Below are 25,614 nucleotides of genomic sequence, written 5' to 3' on the forward strand. Positions count from 1 at the left end.
AATGATAAATAGTTTATGGGTAAAGTTGTATAATTGGGGGGCTAAATAAGCTTTAAAATTTGGCATAAAATATAAAGTTTAATATAAAAAAATGAAATACTTATTGTGTGCACACTGCACAGCTGTATTGATTTAAGGGGTACCAGGGTTTTTTTATAAAAGCTTTTGACACAAATTTTGTTAACACCGCGCGCTATAAACTAAAGTCCACGCGGACGAAGTCGCGGGCAACAGCTAGTAATATTATATTCCTCTTAATTGTTGAGACTCTCAATTTTTCCCATTTTACAAGTAACTTTACTACAAGTCAATTATACAACATTAAAATTTTCTACAAATTTTTTCCATTTTGAATGTTATAGAGTCACTTTCATAGTATGGTAATCGTGTAGATAAGCAAGTTGTTATTGATGGAGATTGGAGAGTTTTATCAGAAGTCAGTCACTTGTCAGACGAGTTATGTTACTAAAGTACGCCTACGGAGTACGGAACTATAATAGTAATTAAAGTAACATTAACCGTTTAAAAAAATAAGACAAATTAATATTATGCTCAGTGTTATCTTAGTCCCTTAGTTCTGTCTACTCTGCGGGGCGAGCCAAGATCTTTTCTATATTATCGCTTCGTTATAGAATCGCCAATGATAATGACATAAAAAGGTCTAATAGCTCACCCCGCTGGTGTTACTGTCCCTCCTGATGATCAATTTGTTTTTTTTTTTTTATGAAATAAAGGGGCAAACGAGCAAACGGGTCACCTGATGGAAAGCAACTTCCGTCGCCCATGGACACTCGCAGCATCAGAAGAGCTGCAGGTGCGTTGCCGGCCTTTTAAAAGGGAATAGGGTAATAGGGGAGGGTAGGGAAGGAAATAGGGGAAGGTAGGGAAGGGAAAAGGGTAGGGTAGGGGATTGGGCCTCCGGTAAACTCACTCACTCGGTGAAACACAGCGCAAGCGCTGTTTCACGTCGGTTTTCTGTGAGAACGTGGTATTTCTCCGGTCGAGCCGGCCCATTCGTGCCGAAGCATGGCTCTCCCACGTATAATTTCTTAATAGAAGTTAGTCTTTTCAATAGCATTTTTGATTCATTGCATAATCTTCTGTTAAAAAACAATCTAAACTTGAAATTTTTGACTACCAATATTAGAGGTGATTAAAAAGTAGCTTGACCGTGTCAATAAATTATGCATTTTGTGTCTTTCACTGATATCAGTCAAAAACATCTTGTGTCTGGTAAACAGTATGCTAATATCCAAAATCATAATACATGCATTTTCTTATCAACAATAATTATATTATGTGTACCTACGTCTGCTATATTTCTAATTAGTATTAATTGGACGCTGTTAAGAGGATTCCACACCGCCCTTTTTTCCATACAAACGTTGTCCCCTGTTTCCTCCCTGGATAATGCTAGAAGAGTTATAATTTTTTTCCTGAATATCTACGGCCACTAATACAATGTCCCTATGTTTTCTTTTTTTTCATAATTTAATTATTAAATAAGATATGAACGTTCAAAAACCCAAAAAAATGGCCAGATTTTCCACTGTGTTCAAACGTCCAGAAAACAGATTTGGCTAGATTAAACAAAAAAAAGCAAAACATAGGAACACAGCTCAAGCCTTTTTTTAATCTTTAATGAAAAAAGTACTTAAATCGGTTAAGTTTTGGAGAAGGAATCAGGGGACAACGAATCGTTGATTTTCTGGATTTTCTGCAGTTGTCTCTATCGCGTTCTGCGTTATAGGCTTGAGGTAAGGGAGACAGCTATAGATATTACACGTACTTTTTTTTCATTTCTCTAGCCCCTGTTGTATCCTCTTAAGTATTTGTGTATCATCCCACAAAAATACGTATTGTGTTATGAATGCAGTCATCTTTGAAACATTTAGAACTCATAACTTAACAGCGACCAATTAGACATTTTCATAGTTTATTTGTTTTTAGACTTCTATTTTTATGAACACATTGGCATCCTAATAATAATAATTGTAGTCAAGTTTTAAACGAGTTCCACTACTTTCTATTTTGTAAAGTTTTTAAAGAGATCAAATTGTTAGGAAAAGGAGGTCTATTCTCGAATTCCCGAATTCTGTCAGTAGCGGTCTTTGACCCCTGTAAAAGAACTTGTCATATCTCACCGTTTTCTATACAAACCGCGCCTGACAATGAAGTGACAGATGTTTCTATTATAAGGACCATAAAGTTAATATACCTAGCGGAATAGAAAAGAGAAACAAAGGCCTGAGCAAGAGAGATGTCACTATCAGAAACACTGCGTGGTAAAAAGAGACGTGTGATACATGCCAGCAGCGCTCTTTTTTTTGACGTTCAGTCGGCACGTGCCGCACGTTGACAATTTAATCTCATAGACATCATGTTCAATCATGCTTGTGTAAGTGTATATGTACACATATTTTTACACACAGATAAAACCAATTTCGGTTTCGTTTGACAGCTCGAGATTGTTGCTCTATTGTGCTAGGTATATTAACTTTATGATAAGGACAATATCGTATTTTGCGTACTCGATGTGAACTGACTGAGTATGAAGTACTTAATCACTTCAAACTCATAAATAGTTGGAGATTATCATACTAAGATATTTAGTTACCAAGATGTCTTAATTGATGAATCTACGAGTAGGGTCTGTGTCTTTATAAGAGTTCAAGTTGTTTCTTACGTTAACAGAATGCAGTGCGAATATTTTTCACATAGCTCCTAGACTAGAAAGGTCAATGACTGCTGGTGCCACCCTAAAATATTTTAACTATAGTCGTTTTTGTAAAAAAATATTAAATGAAACTTCTAGACTTAGATTGTTAGTATCGAATAAATATAGTGGTTAAAATAAACTAACCACCTCGTATTTAAATAACGTCATTTCATAAAATGACTGAGCTAGATATTTGCTTATCTGTCACTTATCGCAACATATTTATAGCCATATTTATTTATTAACGAAATATGATAAGTAAAAGTCAGAAATCTGCATAATATTGTCATTTAACCAAAATGCCAATCCTTCAATTTTTGATAAAAGTGACGCTTAAATTTTAGGGTTCTCTATGTCTAGTGAATTTTTATATGTAAAATATTCAGAACCAATAATAAAGACTTTAACGTTCGAATCCAATTTATGGACATGAGTGAAACAGAAGTTCACTTCTTGACTTCTAAGTTTTATGTTTAAGGTGCCTCTTTACGTTACCATTGTATACACGTTTTTTTTTTGTAAATAATTACTATCCAATTGGCACCATGATTACGAAAATCGACGTGTTATGGCCGTTATGGGGCAATTATCGACGAATGTGCCCCTATTCATGTTCGTGATTGGTTGTATGGGACATTACGTAGAGAGGTCAGAGTCCGCATAATATTTATATTATATCTAGTAAAAAGTTTATGGGCTTATGTTACTTTAAGAGTTTTATAGAGTAAAACAATTCTTACCTTACTAAGATTGTTCTTGTCTAGGAACAAAGGTTCTAAGGTAAAGAAGGTGAGGTCGGCGAAAAATGCGAGGGCTATCCCAAAGATGATGTTCACATAGACCAAGTCTTTCAGTAGGGTCAGGTCCAGATATTCAGCTACCGTTTGCCTGAAACAAAAAAGGTATTCTTAATTCACATAAATTATTTATAAACCTCCAAAGTATTTTTTTTTTCACTTTGTCATTCAAGATTATTTAACTGTAATGCCAGACATACTCGCAAGTCTGTAGGTGGTTGAAATATGATTAGGTATAGGTCTACTAGAATCTGATGGCAAATTTTGATGGCAGATTTTCAAAAAAATATCCTTGATCATTGGATACATTTTTGCATGTTTCACACACAGAGTAAGCCGCAATAAGGAAAAAAGGATCAAAATGTTTTATTTCAATTCCCCCAGTATTGCTAGAGTCGATTTATTTTCTCACTTTTTGCCCTTAGATTCTGGTAGATCTATAATTACTTATAATAAAAAAAAAGTATTTTTATGACATCTTGAAAGAGGGGTGAGCAGAAAGGGCTTTAATTTTAATTAATGTTAATCGAATTCTATATTTAAATAATAATTTAGAAAATAGAATGACTTGCAAAATATTGTCTAAAGGTCAATTTATAATAGCGCAGAGTCGAAGCGAAGCGAATTCCCAAAAACTGAACACAGAAAATTCAACCTTAACTCCAGAGCGTAACGCATACATTACTTCTGTGAGGCCAATCAGCGTTGGTCAAGCGCATTCACGCGAATTCGCGCGGATGCGCGCGGATGCGCGTGCCTTTTTAGATTCTCAGAAGCAATAAAGTGCGTGAACGCTTTGGAGTTAAGGTTGAATTTGTTATGTTCAGTTTTAATAATTCGCTTCGATGCCCTTCGACTCTGCGCTAGTATAAATTGACCCTATGGCTTATTCGTTCTTTAAACAGAAAACTTTGCATATTTTGAATATCAAAAGATAGAAATATACGAAAAACTGATATGTGGCAACAAACATAAAATAATAATCTTAGATTTATTAATAATATTATGATAAATACAATAGCTGAAAGATGGCTCAAATCCCATACCCTAACGTTAAATTCTACGAAAACTAATTTTATTACCTTCTCCGTAAACCCCAAGTCCCAACCAACAGTTGGCTTATCTTTAAGATCACACATCTGCATGTCTTCCCTCGATACACCCCAACCCCTTTGTAACTGTCCTACAATATCCTCCGTCGACTATATAAAATATTTAGGTGTAACACTCGACAAATTCCTCAATTTTAAAATCCACATAAGCTCATTGACAGCCCGTATGCGTAAATTAATCTATATATTTAAAAATCTACGTCACATTGCAAACCAAGAAATAGTCCGCAAAGTCTACTACGCCTTATGCCTACCCATAATTTCGTATTGTATCTCTTGCTGGGGCGGAGTGACAAAAAGTATACTGAAACCGCTCGAAATATCTCATAGGGCAATCCTGAAGGTTGCAACTTTCCGTCCTATTCTACACCCGACCACTGTATTATACAAAAACTGTGATGTACTGAACATCCGACAATTATTCATTCTCAGTGCAGTTCTTCTTCAACACCGTAAGTCGTAACACTCCTTTCATCGCGATTACGAAGGGTCGTAAGGACAGAATATGTCAAATACCTCAACCGTGATTGTCTTTTACAAAACGGTTCTTTTACTTTTTGGGCCCATATTTTTATAACAAAATTAACCTAAAAGTATCACTGTACGAATCCACATATAATGTTTGTAAAAAGCTAGTCCGGAAATACTTACAAAACAAAAGTCACGATGAAACGGAATGCTTCATGCCATAACACACACACACGCACGCACGCACGCACGCACACACACACACACACACAGAGAGAGAGACGCACACACTCACACATACACACACAGACACACACACACACACACACCTTTGCATGCTCTAGTATAATAATTAATAATTATTAAAATTATGTTCCGTAAAATTAGAAATATACGTCACTATCTTTAATTTGTAACATCTGCAGGAAAAGGGACTGTTAACCCTTACTACAGGTTTCTCAACCTGTCAAGGGTAACAGTGCTTCACCCACCAGTGACGAGATTGTAAATTATTATTATTATTATAAATTGATATTCAATCAGATTTGGTGATCATTAAAAAGCAATAAGTATTCACGAAAACAGTTGTTTGTCTATTTTTGTGCTTTCATAATGCATGAAACTTTTGAATTTGGAACATACATGATGATATCGAAAATATAATATAACATTATACTTAATTATAAATTATGCAATTTAAATTTCGAATTACTTATTACAACACATTTGTTGTATAGGAGCCCCCCTTAAAAAATATTTTATTATTTAATAGTTGTAGCAATAGCGGCAACAGAAATACACAATCTGTAAAAATTTCAGATGTCTAGCAGTTAGCTATATATATTTCTAGTTCTTGAGATACAGCTTGTAGACAGACAGACAACGAAGTCTTAGTTATAGGGTTCCGTTTTTATCCTGTGGGTACGAAAACGTAAAAATGAAATGAACGCCGTTCCCGCACGAAACGTCTCAAAACAAAATTACATAATATAAATCGAAAATCACAGCTCTCCTCGTGATGTTTCAGTAATAATTCGGTTGTTAATAATAATCCTGATAGCGACGTAGCCATCCGGAACGGTCTGTCTCGTCAGTCACATAAAACGAGATAATACCCAAGTTTGATAGGAGGATTATTACTGACATATTCGATCTTGGCCTATGCCCTCAACTTGTATGTAACTACGCCTGATATCAGTTTGTCGCGTGTTGCTTATCTGTATATTTTGGTGACTTGTCCAATCTGGACATTTCAAAATAAATAATTACGAAAAAATGCTTACAATAGAACAGCTGTGTGTTTGGAATGGCTAAACATTGACTTTTCAATAAGTGCACCCGCACGTGCACCCAAGTTATTATTAAGTTACGCTTATGTGTGCGTGTCCCGATTCGAGGAGTCTAGTATGAAGTTAAAATATAGCAATATTTTTATACTGTGGTCACAACTAACTATATTTTACTACAAACAATAATAATTACTAGAGATCGCCCAATGGTCGAAATTCGACCTTAAATTTAACTAAGTATTTCTTTGGATCCCCGTTTAAAGTATTGTCTACTTCAGATTTAATAAAAAAAATCCATTTTTAGGGTTCCGTACCAAAGGGTAAAAACGGAACCCTATTACTAAGACTTGTGTTGTACCTACATGGTAGTGTGCGCGTTGTAGTGTGTGTAATGTTTTATTTATTAAACTAATGTATGGTAAAATCATAATTTTAAAACAATATTAGCTCGATGCACTCCTTCTCCACATTTAAACTAAAACTGTGCGAAATTTCATGCTCCTACATTTCCGCATCTTTCGTAAAAGGGGTTCCAAAGTTTTTCGCTCGCGTATTAATATATTGTAGATTATACTTTGATATTAGGTTACTATGTTTGGACAAAAGCAATACAAGATTACACTTCTGTGTTTATTTAATCTGTGCCGTAATCTTAAGTTAAATTGCACCAGCATAGCTAGCACAAGCACGTAGACAAACGAAAGAAACTAAATTTTGACAGTTTTACCGGAAAAACATTGGAGAAAAAGTTTCTTTCGTATCCCGATATCTTCCGCTTTTGAAAATCTATAAGTCAAGCATGACGAACCGCTTTTGACATTTAGTTTCTTGATTTTTTTTTATTTTTATTATGGCACTTGGCTATAAAACCATGGCTAGTGTCGAGTAAATGGCGGCAAATTAAAAAAAAAAATCGATGTATAGCAACCCTGTCTATAGCCGGAATAATAGTTTTGATCTACAAACTACGAATAATAAAGTTACTTAGTTTTTATTTTTCGTATTTCGTAGATCAAAACAGTATATATTATGTCTATGATCAAAACTATAATTCCTATAAGTTGCTGCACGTCGATTTTTTGAATTTGCCGCCATTTATTCGACACTGGCCATGGTTTTATAGCCGAAGTGCCATAATAAAAAAAAAAGAATCAAAAAACGTAAATGTCAAAAAAATAATTGACGGTTGCTATGGAAAGAGTTTCTTGTCTTTGTCCACTAAAACTCAAGTCGACGGGTGGCGCCATGCTCAGGAAAAAGATATGTAGACATGGGAAATAAACTGCCATTACTTTCTTCCGAAGAATCGACTGGGCAACGGCGTGCTAGCTATGCAGATTGATAAAACTAAAATACATGACATTGAAAATATTATGAGACCGTTTTAAGTAATTATCAACAAATTAGTTCTCGTTTGCAGTGCAATTTATGTGGGAAAATTATTACTATTCATGTTGTTACCCGTATTATTTTTTCTCCACTCTCTACTTTTAAGTTTATGGTTAAGTAAGCTCTCTAGTAGAGATTACGAAGGCAAAGTGGGTAAGGCTCTTTTCAAGTATACACCTTACTAATGACAATGTATGACTCACATACGGTTTTGCTCGATAGTTTTACTCCAAATCGAGTAATAATTACTGTGTGGACCGCAAAACTGACAGCTCGAAGGCTCGCATGCGCATCGAGCTGCTCGAAGGATTGATGGAACCGGATCGAGCTGGATTGATGGAATGAAATATATTGATTTAGAATAAAACTATCGAGCAATGCTGAATGTGTGGACGAAAGCCCGAGCCGCGGGTTCGCTCGACGTTATTGCTCGATCGAGCAAAACCGTATGTGAGTAGGTACTTAGCATTAACGACTAAATGTACGACTATAGTATAAGCAAAATTCTTACTTACCATTTTCCCTCCTTATTTTTTATAATCGGCATCGGCTCTGCCGCTATACTGCCGAAGTTGCCCAAACTGTTGACGGACGCGGCCTTATACAGGTTCTCCATGTACACATTATCGTTGGAACTAAACCTACTATCACATTTCTCTGTGCCCATTAAAACAGGTATACTCAGTCTTCTCAATGAGGTCATTTTTGGCGCCAAAAGACCAGGAACCTTATGCGCGTTCTCTAAACAGTTCTTGGTGAACAGATTCTCTACCGACTTCGTATTGTGTACCAAGTGGTTATTATGGAGAGCGAGGTCGAATTTATTTATGTCTTCTACGTCCGAAGGAGTCGGTGGTATCACTGAAAAAAAAAACAAAATTCAAATTAGGAACTGGACATAAATAGACTCCCTAAATGAGAGTTGGCATAAAATAATCTTAAAAAAATATAATATTTGTATTTTATTATTTTTTTTTACAAGTTTATAAATATCTAGCTCATAATTTTAATTATAGTTATAAGCTGTTATTTAAGCTTATTAAGTTGTAGACTACAAATTATTAACATTTGCAGAAGCGTTGCACTAATTTATGTATTTGGGCTAGAATAAAATATTTAAATTTATATTAAGTAGAGAGTAAAATTGTCACAAAATACCGAGTTATTGTCTCGTTGTAGTCTCATAGAAATTCATAATATCGGACTTGTCTGAGTATTTTGCATACGATACGATACAAAAATTTTGTACTAATAGGTATATTTTTATCTTAATAATAAAATATGTTAATAAAATTTATTTTAGTACTTCTCATAAATCACATGCTTGAATAGGTATAATGACGTACTTTGGAAGCATTTCAATATAATTCCAAAATCAGAAAAAAACGGAGAAGTTTTTTATAGCATGAACATAAAATATTGTAATGATTATTATTAAAACATATTCTATAGAAAATATGGTCTATAGTTGTAGTGCACTACCTCTTAAAATTATTATTGAAAAAGTTTTTCAATAAAACCTATATTAATAATATATAGATTTTGTTTGATGTTTTAAGTTTTTGGTTGTTATATTAGTACGGTACTTATTAAGTTTTTTAGTTCCGATCTATTGTATTAGGTTATCCTGTAATAATAAATATATAATATGTGTTCAATAAATAAATAAGAAAGTAAATAAATAAAAAATATTTTATACGAAAAAAAATTGCAACGTGCCCATTTTTCCTTCTCACAATTAAAATTATTTTAGCTTTAACCAACGGAATGGGCATGGCTTAATTATTCCCCATAAATTATTATAAAATGTTATTCCCCATAAAATGCCACAAGCTATCGCCTAATAATAAAAATGATGCCTTTGGTTACAGCCTTTACCTACCTATCATTTCATATATCGTATGAGATATGAAAATATCCTTTTACATTACTATTAACCTATTAAATATGGCCTAAGTATACAATTATATGGCGCTAACATAATAATACATAATGCCACAATTACCGAGAAAATGTTCTAAACTAATTGTATAATTGTCACTTACATACAATTTTCTCGCAGGACTTAAACTGTTTAATCATATGCCACTCCACCGGCTGCATTGCTACGGCGCCGAAGATGCTGTGGGCGGAGATCGCGCAGAGGATCGCCAGGGTCCCTCGGAAGCCGTACTCCGTGATCGTGAACTTGATGAACAAAGGGTACACCATGGTTACCATGCCAATCGAGGCCTTACACAGGCTCAGATAGAGCACCTTTTTCCTCGTGAAGTAGCTGTTGAAACTCGTGTAAGAAACCGGAATTAGGAGGCCCATTCCTAGCCCTTGGAGGAATCCGTTCGTAATGATGAGCTGCGTCGTGGATACCACGAAAATGGCCAGGAACGAGGCCAGCGTATAAATAAAGGCCCCAATCAGTCCCACCTGTCGCAGCGACAGTTTCTTTAAGGCTATGTTTGCGGAAAAACCTGGAAAGAAATGCTTGCTTTAATCACAAATTTGTTCCAGTTATCTTTGTATAACTAACTTTAAAGATTAAGGGCCTCTTTCACCACTTCCTGATAAGTGCCCCGAATAGGGCCTGTTTCACCACTTAACTTGACAGTTCAATCTGTCAAAAAAGTTATGAATAGCCTATTCGCCACTGCCACCACATATCAGAAAGCGGTGAAACAGGCCCTTAATATTATCTTTATACATGATTTAATTCATAATTTATAATTATACACGTATATACAATATCTACTCCTATCCGAGTAGCTTAATTCGTAACAATAATTATTCATACAGTCATACAAATGTTTTGAAACCTGTTATTTTGGATTTTTTAGGTACTGTAAATATAAAAATTTTAAAAATAGAATATTCTATTTTTATATCCGACATTGAACTTAACCAAAAAAGCTGTTCTAATACGATTAATGACACCGATTTGGCTAAAATACAGTTTAAAAATAGAATTCAAGCTATTTTAGTCAGAATAATGTTTATAAATTGATATCTTTATTTCTTTTTTATTTTAAAGTCTCAAGTAGGTGCGAATGTACGATATTTAAATGTATATACGAGAATGGGTCATGTATAAGAAGCTATAGTAATTTAAAGTAGTTTTAGAAGAGTTTAAAGATTCTAATTATTATTAGGTACCCAAAAAACTAACGGCTGCAGAAACGTACAAATTTATATTATAATAATTATTATGCTAGGCCTGATGTCTTTTAAAATTGTCGTATCTTATACTAAAGAATCTCTTGTACAAGACACTATCAGAGATATGAATTCAAGGGCAAAGGCGAATCTACATAATTTTGCAGGGTTATATCAAAAAAAAGATGACAGAATCCGATCAAAAGACGCGTATATCTACGCGAGTCGCAACCTATGAATTGATTTTTATCTATTTATATATTTGAAGTAGGAATGTACTTAGTACTTACATATTATTATGACATTTTTAGGAGTTTCTTTTTAACCGATTTCCAAGAAAGAGGAGGTTGTACGTTCGGCTGATATTTTTTTGTATGTTCAACGATTACTCAGCCGTTTGTTGTCCGATTTTCAAAATTCTTTCTTTTTTTATAACGTACCTGTAATCGCCAATGTAACTTGAAATACTCCGAACACCACGGTTACCGCCCCCGTACCCACTCCCAGTTCGTCCAGAAAGTCATTGTATATGAACCCGAACACTGGCTGATGAGCGGTCCCAGCGATCTGAAAAAAAAGTTAAAACACCCAATAATATTGGCAATGTAGGATTTCGTAATACTAAGGGCCTGTTTCACCACTTCCTGATAAGTGCCGGATAGGCTATCCACAACTTAACTTTACAGAACAAATAAAGTATGGAGCATCTGTCAAATAAGTTGTGGATAGCCTACCCGGCACCTTATCAGGAAGCGGTGAAACAGGCCCTAAAAACGTTTTCGTGCCAATGATAGGATAATTATACAGAGTGTAACAAAACTAAGTGATAATACTTCAGGGTGTATATGGATCCCCTGTATAGAGTTCACTTTGAAAGTAGCAGTACTGAATGAGCAAAATTTTTATCACTTTTGTATGGGGAAACTCGACGTGACGCTGGAGCGCTTGCCCATACAAATCGCAAAAAAATTTGGCTCTTTTAGCGCTGCTACTTTCACAGTGAACTCTCTAAAAGGAACACGTACACGCCCTTAAGTATTATCACTAAGTTTTGTTACACCCTTTATAACGTATTTGTACAGGGTGCTACATAACAGCGATAATCATTTCGGGTGTATTTGAGTCAGTTCTTTGTAAAGGACATTTTAAAAAAGGGACATAAAATTTTAACTTATACACACCCAAATTATGATCAGTTTTTTCTTACACTCTGTATATCAATTAATGCACACGCGGCTTTTTTTTATGAAATAAAGGGGGCAAACGAGCAAACATGCTTGCTGTTTCACGCCGGTTTTCTGTGAGAACGTGGTATTTCTCCGGTCGAGCCGGCCCATTCGTGCCGAAGCATGGCTCTCCCACGTATACGCTTTAATATTAAACAGAATGAGCTCAGCGAACTCATTGCCATGCCAAGGAGCATGAATGAAGCTTAATAATATTATTTGTTGTTATTGAAATTATTGTTATAAATTTATAATATAACGCCTCGTCCTAATTGAAGACGTGAGTGGAAGAATCAGGTAAGTAACATTTAAAAAATTGCCGTTTTTTGCGCTAATGGAGGCTTTAGGCCGGCCGGCAAAATGATTTAAAATACAAAAACTGTGGATTTTATGTGTAGCCAGGTAACGGTAGCAAGTAGGTAAGTTACAAGGTTAGTTGAAATTTTAAGGGAAAAATAAGTATTTGTCCTTATGGTATTTGGTTAGTTAGTTATTTGGTTAGTTATTCCACTTACGTCTTTAATTGTTAGTAAATGAAAATAATTTATACTGTTCCACGTGGAGACATGCGAGTCAAGTTAATGTTATGTTTACGAGTTTCGTGTTAACTTGGTCTCGAAGGCCAATTTCAGTAATGAAATACAATATCAATGTCATTTAAACTAACTACTAATAAGGTAACAGTAGCTCTACAATGAGTTTAAAGCTATTATAGTATTTTTCGATACTCGATACCGACTACCGTAAATTTTTAGTATGGCAAATTTTACAGCGCCTCTAGCGGTTACTTGCGGAACTAAAATCGCCATAGTAAATATTTACGTAGTAAATATTTAGTATGGCGAATAGTCGAGTATCGATAAATACTATAGCTTTAAACTCATGGTAGAGCTACAAAGTCAAAACAAACAGATAGACGACATATTGTTTCATTGCGTTGCGTCGTCGCAACGCAATATTTTGACGCATAGACGACCACACAGACACTGATCCATCGCAGCGTTATTACGAAGCAGTCTTAACGTCAACACCCCCTCCAGCTTCGTCTCTGGGGCTGCTGAGTGCTGTCCAACATGTGTGCGTTGCGACGACGCAGCACGCCACGTGTGAACACCTTGGTTATTTGTATGTAAAACAACGCAGCGGCAGCGCTGCGTCGACGCAACGCTGACGCAACGCGCCGTGTGGACAGGCTCTTAGACAAGCCTTCCTGTTTACAACCATTAAGAGCCCATATGACCCTAACTTGACTACATACTTTAACCTAGATCTCAAAATCTGTAAGGTCTAGAAAACTGATTTTTTGACACAAGTAACTTCAGTTCATAAAGATTAAATGCTCAAGACGAAAACACGATTACTCAAAAAATGCTCGACAGTTTCTTTTTTACAAAAAACCTTGTTTTAGACACATTTTTGCTTGGATCTTCGAAGTTTGCTGTCTTTTCTTTAATATTTTTTAATATCTAAAAAGGTATTGATAAAACCTAAATTTGCTCAAAACACTTTTTTCATAATCATTATAGTTCGTCTTTTATTCAACTAAAACTAACTCGGCGATGATTCCGCGCCGTCCTTTTTCACCTGGCATATGAAAGACGGGCGTGAGTGTGAAGAGAGAAGGACGATGTTTGATTTTTAGAGTCAGGTGAGCTCTTAATATGATAAGTGATAACTAGTCATAAATACCAATCCTACCGAATATTATCGAACTATAATATAGGTCAGGTATATTTGTGACGTCAACAAATAATAGTTACGTCACAAATTTAATGCATCGTGAGAATCTGACCGAGTGCACAAGCCTTCCTGTTTACAACCACTAATATTATGATAACCATTAATTTATGAATGCTAAAGTCATAAATTTGACGTGTCGCATGGAAAAAGCCTCGATTTTTACAAATAACAATATTTTATAGAACGTAAAACTATACAAACATGTTTTTATTTACTCAACTACCATGTGACCTCAATTTAACTTAATGTATTACAAATGCCTAATTTATTGAAGTTTTGGCACTCGAGAGCGTTTTATTAATTGTTGTTCTATATCTTTCGATTTTCGATACATACGTAATTTTTATGTCTTTAAAAACAAGGTAACAGAATTGTGGAGTCGTATTTTGCATGGAAATGTATGTTTTGCTCAGCGTTGCCAGTTTTTTTTTGTACCAAGTCGGGACTTTGGAACTTTTTGAGAAAAAAAAGCGGGATTCTTCAGTCAAAAGCGGGACAATGTAAAAATGGGTATAAAATTAAAAGTTTTTTGAATTTTTTATCTTTTTATTTGCATTAGAATAACGTTTACGTGGCAAAAGATAGCTAAAGTAGCCAAAGAAAATCCACCCCCCTACCTCCCGTACTTTTATCTTCATTACGCACCTTTCTTTCTCAGCACGCTGCACGTACGTTCGGGCTTTACCCGAAAAGCGGGACTGAGCCTGTCCCGCGCGGGACATTTAATTTTGATGAAAAAATCGGGACGTCCCGCCAAAATCAGGACGTCTGGCAACGCTGGTTTTGCTGTCTTATATAAGACGTGTACGGTGTATAAGACTACTTCTCGACAGCTGCTGTCTAAAAAAATATTATGCACCAAGGAATAATTGTACAAAATATATAAAATCAGATCGAAATATATCATTTTCTTGATAAGTAGAAAACTTCTTGGAATCGAAACTTATATTGTGAATATTGCAAGTCCTTACCCTTTACACGCTAAACATTCTATTAAGACGGAAAAATACTTCGAGTTCCCGGGTAGGACTGAGGACATAGCATAATCTTATATCACAGAGAAAATGTACCATCGAGGAAATTGATTCCTATAGGCAGTTGATGGACCTACCACAATACGTCATGTGGTCGGCTTATGTCAATTCAATGCTAGCTGCATAAAGTTAATATACCTAGCGGAATAGAGAAACAAAGGCCTGAGCAAGAGAGATGTCGCTATCAGTAACACTGCGTGGTAAAAAGAGACGTGTGATACATGACAGCAGCACTCTTTTTTTGACGTCCAGTCGGCACGTGCCGCACGTTGACAATTTAATCTCATAGAAATCATGTTCAATCATGCTTGATCTATGAATTGAATTTAGTAGACACCACCGTATGCGCTATGAGAAAATGAATTTAGTAGACACCACCGTATTCCTAGGCATAACGCTGGATTGTAAGTTACAATGGGGTCCACATATTGCGAAACTGGCAGATAAGCTTAGTTCTGCAGCATATGCTGTTAAAAAAATTCGTGAAATCACTGATGTAGAGACCGCGCGATTAGTTTACTTTAGCTACTTTCATAGCATAATGTCTTACGGCATCCTCTTGTGGGGAAACGCGGCGGACATTAATACAATATTTGTGCTGCAGAAGCGAGCTATTCGTTCTATTTATAAGATGTCGTCTTTGGAATCTCTAAGAGAAAAATTTAAAGAAATGAGAATTCTGACCGTCACATCTCAATACATTTTGGAAAATCTCTTATATGTTAGAAAGAACATAAATATTTTCAAAAAGAAAAGTGATAATCATAATGTAAATACTAGAAATAAGAACAAGTTAGCAATACCAATGTTCAGACTAGCCAAAATAAGCAAATCCTTTAAAGGCCAATGTATACGCCTATACAATAACATCCCAGAAAATGTTCAAAATCTACCTTTAAACAAATTTAAAAAAGCAGTTAAAGAACGTTTGTGTGCTAAAGCGTATTATAAAATCAATGATTTCTTCGAGGACAGCACACCTTGGGAATAGGGTGGCTCCATGCAGGTTACTTTTCTTTTAATTTTGTTACATAGCTGTAAGCCATAACATTGTAATTTTCCATTTTTTTTGCAAAAGATGGCCCCGTGCGAGTTTCTTACGCCGGTTCTTCTCGGCGGGGTAGTTCCCGAACCGGTGGTAGGCAACGTAGTTTCTTCGTTCGACTTTCAAAAAGTGTATCATGATACCCATTTTGAATAAAAAGATATTTTATTTTTATTTATTTATTTACTTGTGTAAGTGTATACGTATACATATTTTACACACAGATGAAACCAATTTCGGTTTCGTTTGACAGCTCGAGATTGTTGATTGAGAGAATCATCCGACCGATCACAGCTAGCCATAAATGGCTAGCTGTGATCGGTCGGATGAGTTAGAGTTAACGCGACCAAATTACTTAGGTCCACCATCTGCCTAGGAATCTTCTTCTCTGATAAGTACCATTTTCGCGCGAAAAACTAATTCCTGCGCATGCGCAGCGAGCAACATCTACTTGGTTATAATTTCAAGTAGTATTTAAGACTGAGAATAATTATTATTGCGAAAAAATATTTGCAACAATATCATCTTCTCCTAAAACTTTCTTGGGACTTTAATGACTTCCTTGAAATTAAATAAAGTTAGAGCTCTAATGTTTGTGTTAAGAACGTTAATATTGCCATTAAGTAATATTAAGTAATAACTATTTGCTAAGTTATGCTACAGAAAATATAGGTAATAGTTATAAGTTATAAATAAACATTCACAATGGATTTTTTCTAATATTATAATAATTATGTATTGATTATACTATAATAATTAATATTACTTAGATACCTTTTCTTGCGATTTGCGAATTTGCTTAATAATCTAGCAAGCTAAGTTATCTGTCAGATGTTTATAGTAATTATTTTTAATGTAGTAATTTTATAATTATTAAGTATATGATAATTTTAATTAGTGTTTTGCCGTTTGGTACTGAACCCTTAGCACGCAAATATACTCGTACTTAGCAAATTTTTAGCACATCTTTTTCCTGTAATGAATCAATCTTTGACGCGCGTTAAAGGGCAATGGGTCAAAGTTTGACAGCCTTTATATTGCATTATTACTAGCTGATCCGACAAACGTTGTTTTGCCATATAAATTATTTCTTGTATCAATATAAAAAATAGATAAAAAGTAAAGACCTATTCTCAGGCCTAACGAATGTACTATCAGAGAAGTTGATTCCTAGGCAGATAGCGAACCTATAAGTAATTTGGTCGCGAGGGGCGACTAACCCTAAAGTGTCGGTTTTATAATTCATTTTTTACTTGAAAATAAGCCCCGAATTGTTTCATTTTCTAAAATAGGATACTACATTATATTTCCGAGAATTCGATCTGAGCAGAAAAGAGCAACAATTTCGAGCTGTCAAACGTAACCGTAATTGGTATCATCTGTGTGTAAAAATATGTGTACGTATACACTTACACAATTATGATTGAACATGAATTATATGAGATTAAATTGACAACGTGCGGCACATGCCGACTGGACGTCAAAAAAAGAGTGCTGCTCTCATGTATCACACGTCTCTTTTTACAACGCAGTGTTACTGATAGTGACATCTCTCTCAGGCCTTTGTTTCTCTATTCCGCTAGGTATATTAACTTAATGTTCACGACACGGAAGATCCGTAACATGTCAAAACTTTTTACAATAAAATAATTTAATATGCAATAATAATGTTGTGAGTAAATTGCATGCTATTAAGTAGTTTTTTCTACGACGTCCACCTTATGTGTTAGATCAATAGATATATAATATTTTATTCTAAAGAATATCAATGATATTCTATGTTACTAACGTAACTAGATTGGAAGTTTACGGTAGCAACGCGTTGCCACTTCGAAGATGCCTGCAGTCATATCTCACATACATAATGACATAACGAATATATGACTTGACGTTGTCTTTTGAACAAAAAAGTGGTTACGCATTTCTGAGAATCTTTTGTAAGACATTGCTACTCTAGTATTTTAAAAACTCATTGAAGAATATTATTAAATACTCTAGTTATAATTATTCAGAAAATATTTATTACCTTCTTCATGCTTTAAGTTAAAATTTATAATATAATGTATTACTAGACGTCACCCTCAACTCCATTGCGCCAATATTCGTTTATCGTGCGAGAACCGCATATTATTCTGGGACAAAAAGTATCCTATGTCCTTTCCCGGGACTCAAAGTATCTCCATGCCAAATTTCAGCAATATCGGTCCAGCGGTTTGGGCGTGAAGAGGTAACAGACAGACAGACACACTTTCGAATTTATAATATTAGTATGGAAGTATGGATTATGTCGTTTCCCGCAACTCAAAGTATCTCCATACCAGAGACCTATATTTTCCTTAGTCTATGACACCAGAGACCAGACATTTCCTTAGTCTATGTCCATACCAAATTTCAGCAAACTCGGTTTAGCGGTTTGGGCGCGAAGACGTAACTGCAGACAGACAGACACATTTTCGCATTTATAATATAATTTGGATTTGTAAGTTGATATTATAGTTTATTGTTCCTACGAATGGAAGTAAAAATTTGCAATCCGGCAAATATTATGTCTAATATTTCGTCGAGACATCACGTATCCGATGAGTGCCTGAGTCAGCGTTTTGAGTGGACTTTAATTATATGCCTTAACGAAATTTAAGTTAGAACTCGACTAATTTGGTTGTAATTATTATGTTGAACCTACTTTTTCTTGGAATTGTCTCGCACGTGTATAGACATTAAAGGAGTGCTATGGGTTTTAACACCCTAGTTAATACTGTTAGTATTATTTCGCATTTTTGTGGCACGGTCATAGGAAAGTAAGGAGTAAAATATAGTAGGTTCCTACTAAGGTAGAGTCTCTATAGAGCAACACTTACGAATATATTGGACAGTAGAGTACTACGGTAGAGTTTCGAATAGACTGGACAGCAGAGTACTACGGTAGAGTTTCGAATAGACTGGACAGCAGAGTACTACGGTAGAGTTTCGAATAGACTGGACAGCAGAGTACTACGGTAGAGTTTCGAATAGACTGGACAGCAGAGTACTACGGTAGAGTTTCGAATAGACTGGACAGCAGAGTACTACGGTAGAGTTTCGAATAGACTGGACAGCAGAGTACTACGGTAGAGTTTCGAATAGACTGGACAGCAGAGTACTACGGTAGAGTTTCGAATAGACTGGACAGCAGAGTACTACGGTAGAGTTTCGAATAGACTGGACAGCAGAGTACTACGGTAGAGTTTCGAATAGACTGGACAGCAGAGTACTACGGTAGAGTTTCGAATAGACTGGACAGCAGAGTACTACGGTAGAGTTTCGAATAGACTGGACACAGTAGAGTTTTTAGATAGAGTTTCTTTAGACCTAAGAAAACGTAACTCCCATATTTCAAACGTTTTGAATTTGGTTCCTTTTCGCACACTAAAATATGGCAATAGCCACGAAACACTCACTCACGAAATAAAGCCGTTGACATTAAGGGTCGGTTCAGACCGCAACGCGACGCGTAGATGCTTTTCTAAACGTCTCACGCAATTAAAATCTGTCAAATTTATACAAATTTAGGCCGCGTCTCGCCTCGCCTCGTCACGTTGCGGTCTGAATTGACCCTTATTGTCACTTCTATATTTACACAAAATTGTGTACCGAATACATGCATAAAGTATGCATATCGGGTCACATTTTGTAGACTCGTGGACAAATTTTTTGACACAGTTAATCTTCCTTAGTTTTTATTATTCGTAGCTTTAAGACTTACGAATATAACGGAGAGCCCGACGCACACGATGTATCCCCAGCCTCCCTCAGGCGGGACGAGCTCATAGTTCTTGTCGTCACTGTCACAGCTGACCACACTCTTCCCTTGCTCACTCATGTTGAACGAAAAACGACGCCGACGACTCGTTTTTACATAATATATACCCGTTTTATTATGCCCCGGGAGGTCTAATAAACGAGATTAAACTGTGTGCGGAGGACTTAGATATGATATCTCGGATTTTCCGAACCGAAGACTTTAAAGTTACGATGTTTGTTCGATCTGATTGACGAGTCGTGTTCGAGTACGCTACGCGGTCGGAGGAAGACTGTCATAGAGACGACCGCCTTCAACTATTTGAGTGTAACTTATTCATTCAATAACCAGAAATCTTGAATGGACGGATATAATTAACTATGTGAGACCGATGCGATAAGACGATTTATTTAGCATTTCACCTCGCTTCCAAATAATATTTTATTAGTTTCATTTATTTTATGTCTTTAAATATATCATGCATGGTATGCGTGGTACGCATGTCAATAAAATAAGTTTGTCCGTTTGTACACACTGGGAGATTTTTCGTATTTTTCAGAAAAATCTTAAATAAGAATTAAAAAAAATGACAGTGGGATTTAAAATATTTTTTAACCGTTACGTTCTACTTATTCTACTTATTTTTTTGTTTTTATTTAATATACTTAGTGAAATATTTGTTAGTCCTAAAAATTATAAAGTTTTTAAAAGTCTTTGCTATATTTTACGTAAGTTAGATACTTACGTAAAATATTTATAACAGAATATAAAAACTTTGAATAATTGTTTGTTTCAATTTAAATGTTATTCAAAAAATGTAAACTACATTAACTTGGACTGAGTCGCGACTCGCAGGTAAATACTAGTATTAAATATTATTATAAATAGCATACTGGAAACGGATATACATTAAATTAACTCCCGTTCAAAACTTAAAATAAGAAACGTTATTTTTTACATAAACTAATTCAATGACCCAAACGAAAGAGCAGGAAAACAATAAAGTTAGCTATGTATATATTGTTAACCGACATCCAAAATGAAGAGGAGGTTCTACGTTCAGCTGATAACAAAGTGTAACAAAACTTAGTGATAATTCTTTAGGGTTTGAAGTAGCAGAGCTGAAAGAACATTTTTTTTCGTGATTTGTACGAGCCAGTGTCACGAGCTTCCCCATACAAAAGTGAAAAAAAAATAGTCTTTCAGCGCTGCTACTTTCACAGTGAACTCTCTACAAGCCTCCGCCTTAACGCCTCCGTGGTCTAGTTGGTGTTAGAGAGCGTGGCTCTCGACTCGGAGGTCGTGGGTTCGATTCCCTCGTTGGAAACATGTTATTTTCCAAGTTTGGCTAGGACGATGCAGGCTGATCACCTGATTGTCTGACAAGTAAGATGATCCATGCGTCGGATGGGCATGTAAAAAGTCGGTCCTGCACCTGATCTCTCGCCGGTCGTGTCGGTCTTCCGTCCCACTGGGTTATGAGATTGAAATTAATAGAGAATGCTCTTGTGTACTGCGCACACACTTGAACACTAAAAAATTACTCCTGCGTAACTGGCCTGGTTTCAATGAAACTGGCCACCGTCACCGAAACCGGTGTGGGGAGTATTATTATCTCTGCAAAAAACACATGTAACACACTTTAAAAAAAATCACTTAGTTTTGTTACACCTTGTATATATTTTTTATATTTGAAACATACTATAGAGGTTTTAGCAACGTCACACGAACAAACAAACATCAATATACCTCTGTTGGGATTCCAAATATGTAAACAAAGGTAGTAATATTAAACTTTTATGAATAGCACTAGGCTTATTCAGATAAAATTAAATCTATTACAATAAAAAAGGTGAAAAATAAGGAAAGATGACGTTGCCGCGTTAATGACCATCATTATTATGGAAATGGAGGCCTTGGATTTCGAAATTAATTGGAAGGGGTACTTAAAAATAATGATAGAAAAATTTCACTAAGGTGTGATTTCACCAAAAAAATTGAACGCGCTTGTGCACACTTAACCAGTTTAAAAAGTATAATAAAACTCAACGCGTTATCAGCAAAACTGAGTTTGATCATATAAACGCAAATTGTTCGAGGTTTAGGGGCGATTTCACCAAAGAAATGCAACGAGTTCAATGCACACTGAACCGGTTCAAAACGTATAAACGCGATTATAACATCGAATTGCATTTTACCAACATAAACTGAACGCGTACACAGCAAATCCAAGTTTTGTCTTCTGAACGCCCAAGGTCCGAAGTTTAACGTCATAAAACCCGTTCAAGCCCTGTCATGGCGGAATGAAAAACATAGACAAAATAAATGTCGAGATGACTGTTTCAAAACATGCGTTTGGTTAGTTTGTGTATTGTTTCTTGATATTTTGTAGTTAAATTAATGTGAAAAGGCTTTAAAATGATAAAAAAACATGTAAAATGATCGCGTGACGTCAGATTAAATAGTCGCGATCAAACGAAGTTTGTGAAATCTATTTGAAACAGAACGAAATTTACGTCGCCGCATGAACGCGTTCAATGGGAACTAATGTTTTATAAAACGAAGTTTTATGTGTGTTTGGTGAAATCCCACCTTAATTACTTACATAAAACTCGTTTAGGTACTGTCAGTGTAGTGTCATGGCGGAACTCAAAACATAGACGAAAGAAATATCAAGTTGAGAGTTTTGACGGATGCATTTGATTAGTATAATATTATAATATTTCGTGTCTTGCTATTTTATTATTAAATTAACTCGCTATGGCTCTAAAATTATGAAAACATCTAGAATCATCGCGTGACAACACTTAAACTTCCATTTCTTAATCGCGATTAAGACAAAGATTGTGAAATCCATTTGAAAAAAAAACGAGATTTACGTCGCTTGAACGCGTTCAATGAAAATTAGGTTTTATAAAACGAAGTTTTAAGTGTGAATGGTAAAATCGTCCATTGGTATGCGACGTACTAATTTGAATATTTTTGTATTTAATACCGTGCGCGTCTATAATAGCTGGGACAGTTAAAATATTTTTAATTAAAGAAATTATTAGGAGGTATTTATAAGGTATTATAATATATATAATAACTGAACACTATAAGTGAAATTGATTCAAATTGTGCAGATGATGGACCTACTTTATTTGACCGGGTTAAGTCAAGAATATAATTATTAGCTTGATACATTCCAACAAAAAAAAGGGGTGTAGTGGGTTGTTAGCGACAACTTCTGTTAGTCGGCCATCTCTTAATGGAACAGGAGCTTATGTTTAAATTCGTTAATAGCCTGCAATCCTCTCGCCAGTGGCTCCAAGTAGCTGTCAGCACACAGCGGCCACACCCTGGTACACCACGTCGACTCGTGGGCTAAACCTGGTTGAGGGGACTCCAGTATTGAAACACATGATGCTATCTAAGCGGAATCGTGTGTTTCAGAACTGGAGGTTGTACGGTTTGTCCCCGTACTTTTAGTGCTGTTGTCTCGGTGGTAACGCAATCCACTATCTGTGGCGAGATAACCAGGCAGTTGTTGAGGGCCTGAAGGTAACGATAGGACAAATAGTGTCGTGACCAGAAACTGCATCTACTCGTTCACTAATCGTAGCGGTTTACCGTTCCATTAGAGTAAGAATGAGGAGACGAGAGAGTGCACCTGTGTATTGCGCGCGCACTTATGCACTTAAATATTTCCTGCGTATCTGACTTGGTTACGTTTCACGGACTCCGAGAAAGTAAAGTCCTGTGGCGATGGGTAGAGGTAGAAAGGTCTGGCATTGATGTAAGCTGGGCTTTGTCTGATACCTGCACACGGGCGGCTGAAGGAGAGTGGTCGCTTTTGCACTGCATGGGAGTGACAGTGTGGCTCGGCAGCACCCTCAGCGACAAAGCAGCTCTATTTAGAGGGGCACTGCTTTCCTCGCGCAGTCGAGGAGGGGACTAGAAAAGGTGTCCCAAACAAATGCTCACTCCAACAATTTTTTTGGGAGGTGGTAACCACGACTGCCTGTGCATCCCAGCTAGACGTGGTCGAAGTACTAAGAATAAACAAATGACATTTGGTGCTTGGAATGTCCGCACTCTTTTGGATCGACCAAATAATATCTGTCCAGAGCGTAAAACCGCTATTGTAGCCCGGGAGCTAGGGCGATACAATATAGACATAGCTGCTCTCAGCGAAACCCATCTACCTGAAGAGGGAGAGCTTGTCGAACATAGAGGAGGCTACACGTTCTATTGGAAAGGTACACCAACATCTGAACCAAGACGATCTGGAGTAGGTTTCGCTATAAAGAACAGCATTGCCTCTAGGCTAGTAGAACGACCGATTGGAATTTCTGATCGTGTCATGTCCCTTCGTCTACACCTAAATAATCACAGGCACTTAAATATTATTAGCGTATATTCCCCAACCCTAGATAAATCTGATGACGAAAAAGAAAAATTTTACGAGGAACTCTCCCAAGTCCTAACTAAAATCCGCCCAAGTGAAAAAATCCTACTCCTTGGAGACTTCAATGCTCGCGTGGGTCGGGATTTTGATGCCTGGCCTGGTACATTGGGACGGCATGGTATTGGAAATATGAACAGCAACGGACTATTATTATTAACTTTCTGTTCCCAATTTCATCTGGCAATAACCAATACCATGTTTCGTCAACCAGCTAAATATAAAACCACCTGGATGCATCAAAGATCGAAACATTGGCATCTTATAGATTATGTTATTGTTAGGCAGCAAGATATTTCTGATGTCACGATAACGCGAGTGATGCGCGGTGCTAACTGTTGGTCTGATCACCGTCTTATTGTCACCAAAATGAATCTACGTCTCAAACCATTACATAGATCTTGCAGAATCAAACCAAATAGTCTTCACCTTAAAAAATTGGAGAGTAAAGAAACTCGTTCCAAGTACATTGACTCTATTAATCTTAATACAGTAAACATAAATATTCAGGCTGGAAGTACTGACGAGAACTGGAAACTTTTATCTGGTAACATTTTAAATGCTGCCACAGATACCTTAGGTACCAAGCCTCGTGTATGTGATGACTGGTTTGATGATAACAATGAGCTGCTTACTAAAGCTTTAACGGAGCATCGCAAACTGTTAAGACGGAAGGATCAAGCAACCAATAGTCAAGAAATTAAAGAAAGTACAGCGCAAGTCAGGAAACTAACTCGTATTGCAAAGGATGAATGGTGGCAGGAAAAAGTTCGTCACATCCAAAATCTTGCAGACACGAACCAGCTAGGGGAATTTTTCAGAGAAATGAGAAGGTTGATAGGCAGTAAATATAAAGCAAATGTGCCAATAAGATCTTTAAGCGGTAATCTCTTAGTCAATAAAGATGAAGCACTTAACCGCTGGGCACAACACTTCAATACCTTGCTTAACGTAAACCGATCAGCTGATCTAGAGTATTTAAGAACTCTGCCAACTTTATCCCCAAAGGAAGAACTGATAATCCCTCCTAGCCAGCAAGAAGTAACGAATGCCATAAAAGCTTTGAAGAACAAGAAGGCAATCGGAGTTGATAATGTTCCAGGGGAACTATTAAAGTATGGAGGTGATGAATTGCACAATAAGATGTGGCAACTTTTTTGCAAAATATGGGAAACCGAAGAAGTTCCCGCGGACTTTAGGGTTTCAATTATTTGTGCTCTATATAAAAACAAAGGCGACAGATCTGAATGCGACTCCTACAGAGGAATCTCCCTTCTTTCCACCGCTGGAAAAGCGCTCGCAAGGGTAATTCTAGATCGCTTGATGGAGTTGTCTGAGGAGCTGTTACCAGAGACCCAGTTTGGCTTTAGACCAAATAGAAGCACCTGTGAGGCTATTTTCTCACTGAGACAAATTCAAGAGA

The 25,614-nt window shown here is 36.2% G+C and overlaps 2 protein-coding genes across 7 annotated transcripts in view; one reads left to right on the forward strand and one right to left on the reverse strand.

Moving 5' to 3' along the window:
• LOC121730077 (monocarboxylate transporter 9-like) overlaps positions 1-20,025 on the reverse strand; it is a 31,147-nt gene extending 11,122 nt beyond the window's left edge. The window contains exons 1-5 of the mRNA XM_042118910.1: positions 19,709-20,025; positions 11,362-11,488; positions 9,820-10,242; positions 8,290-8,635; positions 3,460-3,607 (exon numbers count right to left, since the gene is read on the reverse strand). Of these exons, the coding sequence (XP_041974844.1) occupies positions 3,460-3,607; positions 8,290-8,635; positions 9,820-10,242; positions 11,362-11,488; positions 19,709-19,825 (1,161 nt within the window). The 5' untranslated portion in view covers positions 19,826-20,025. The remainder of the gene's footprint in view (positions 1-3,459; positions 3,608-8,289; positions 8,636-9,819; positions 10,243-11,361; positions 11,489-19,708) is intronic.
• LOC121730070 (solute carrier family 12 member 4) overlaps positions 1-25,614 on the forward strand; it is a 371,671-nt gene that overhangs the window by 107,775 nt on the left and 238,282 nt on the right. The gene's annotated exons all lie outside the window — the stretch shown is intronic.

This window comes from Aricia agestis, chromosome 9 (assembly GCF_905147365.1).
Source record: "Aricia agestis chromosome 9, ilAriAges1.1, whole genome shotgun sequence".
NCBI lineage: Eukaryota > Metazoa > Arthropoda > Insecta > Lepidoptera > Lycaenidae > Aricia > Aricia agestis.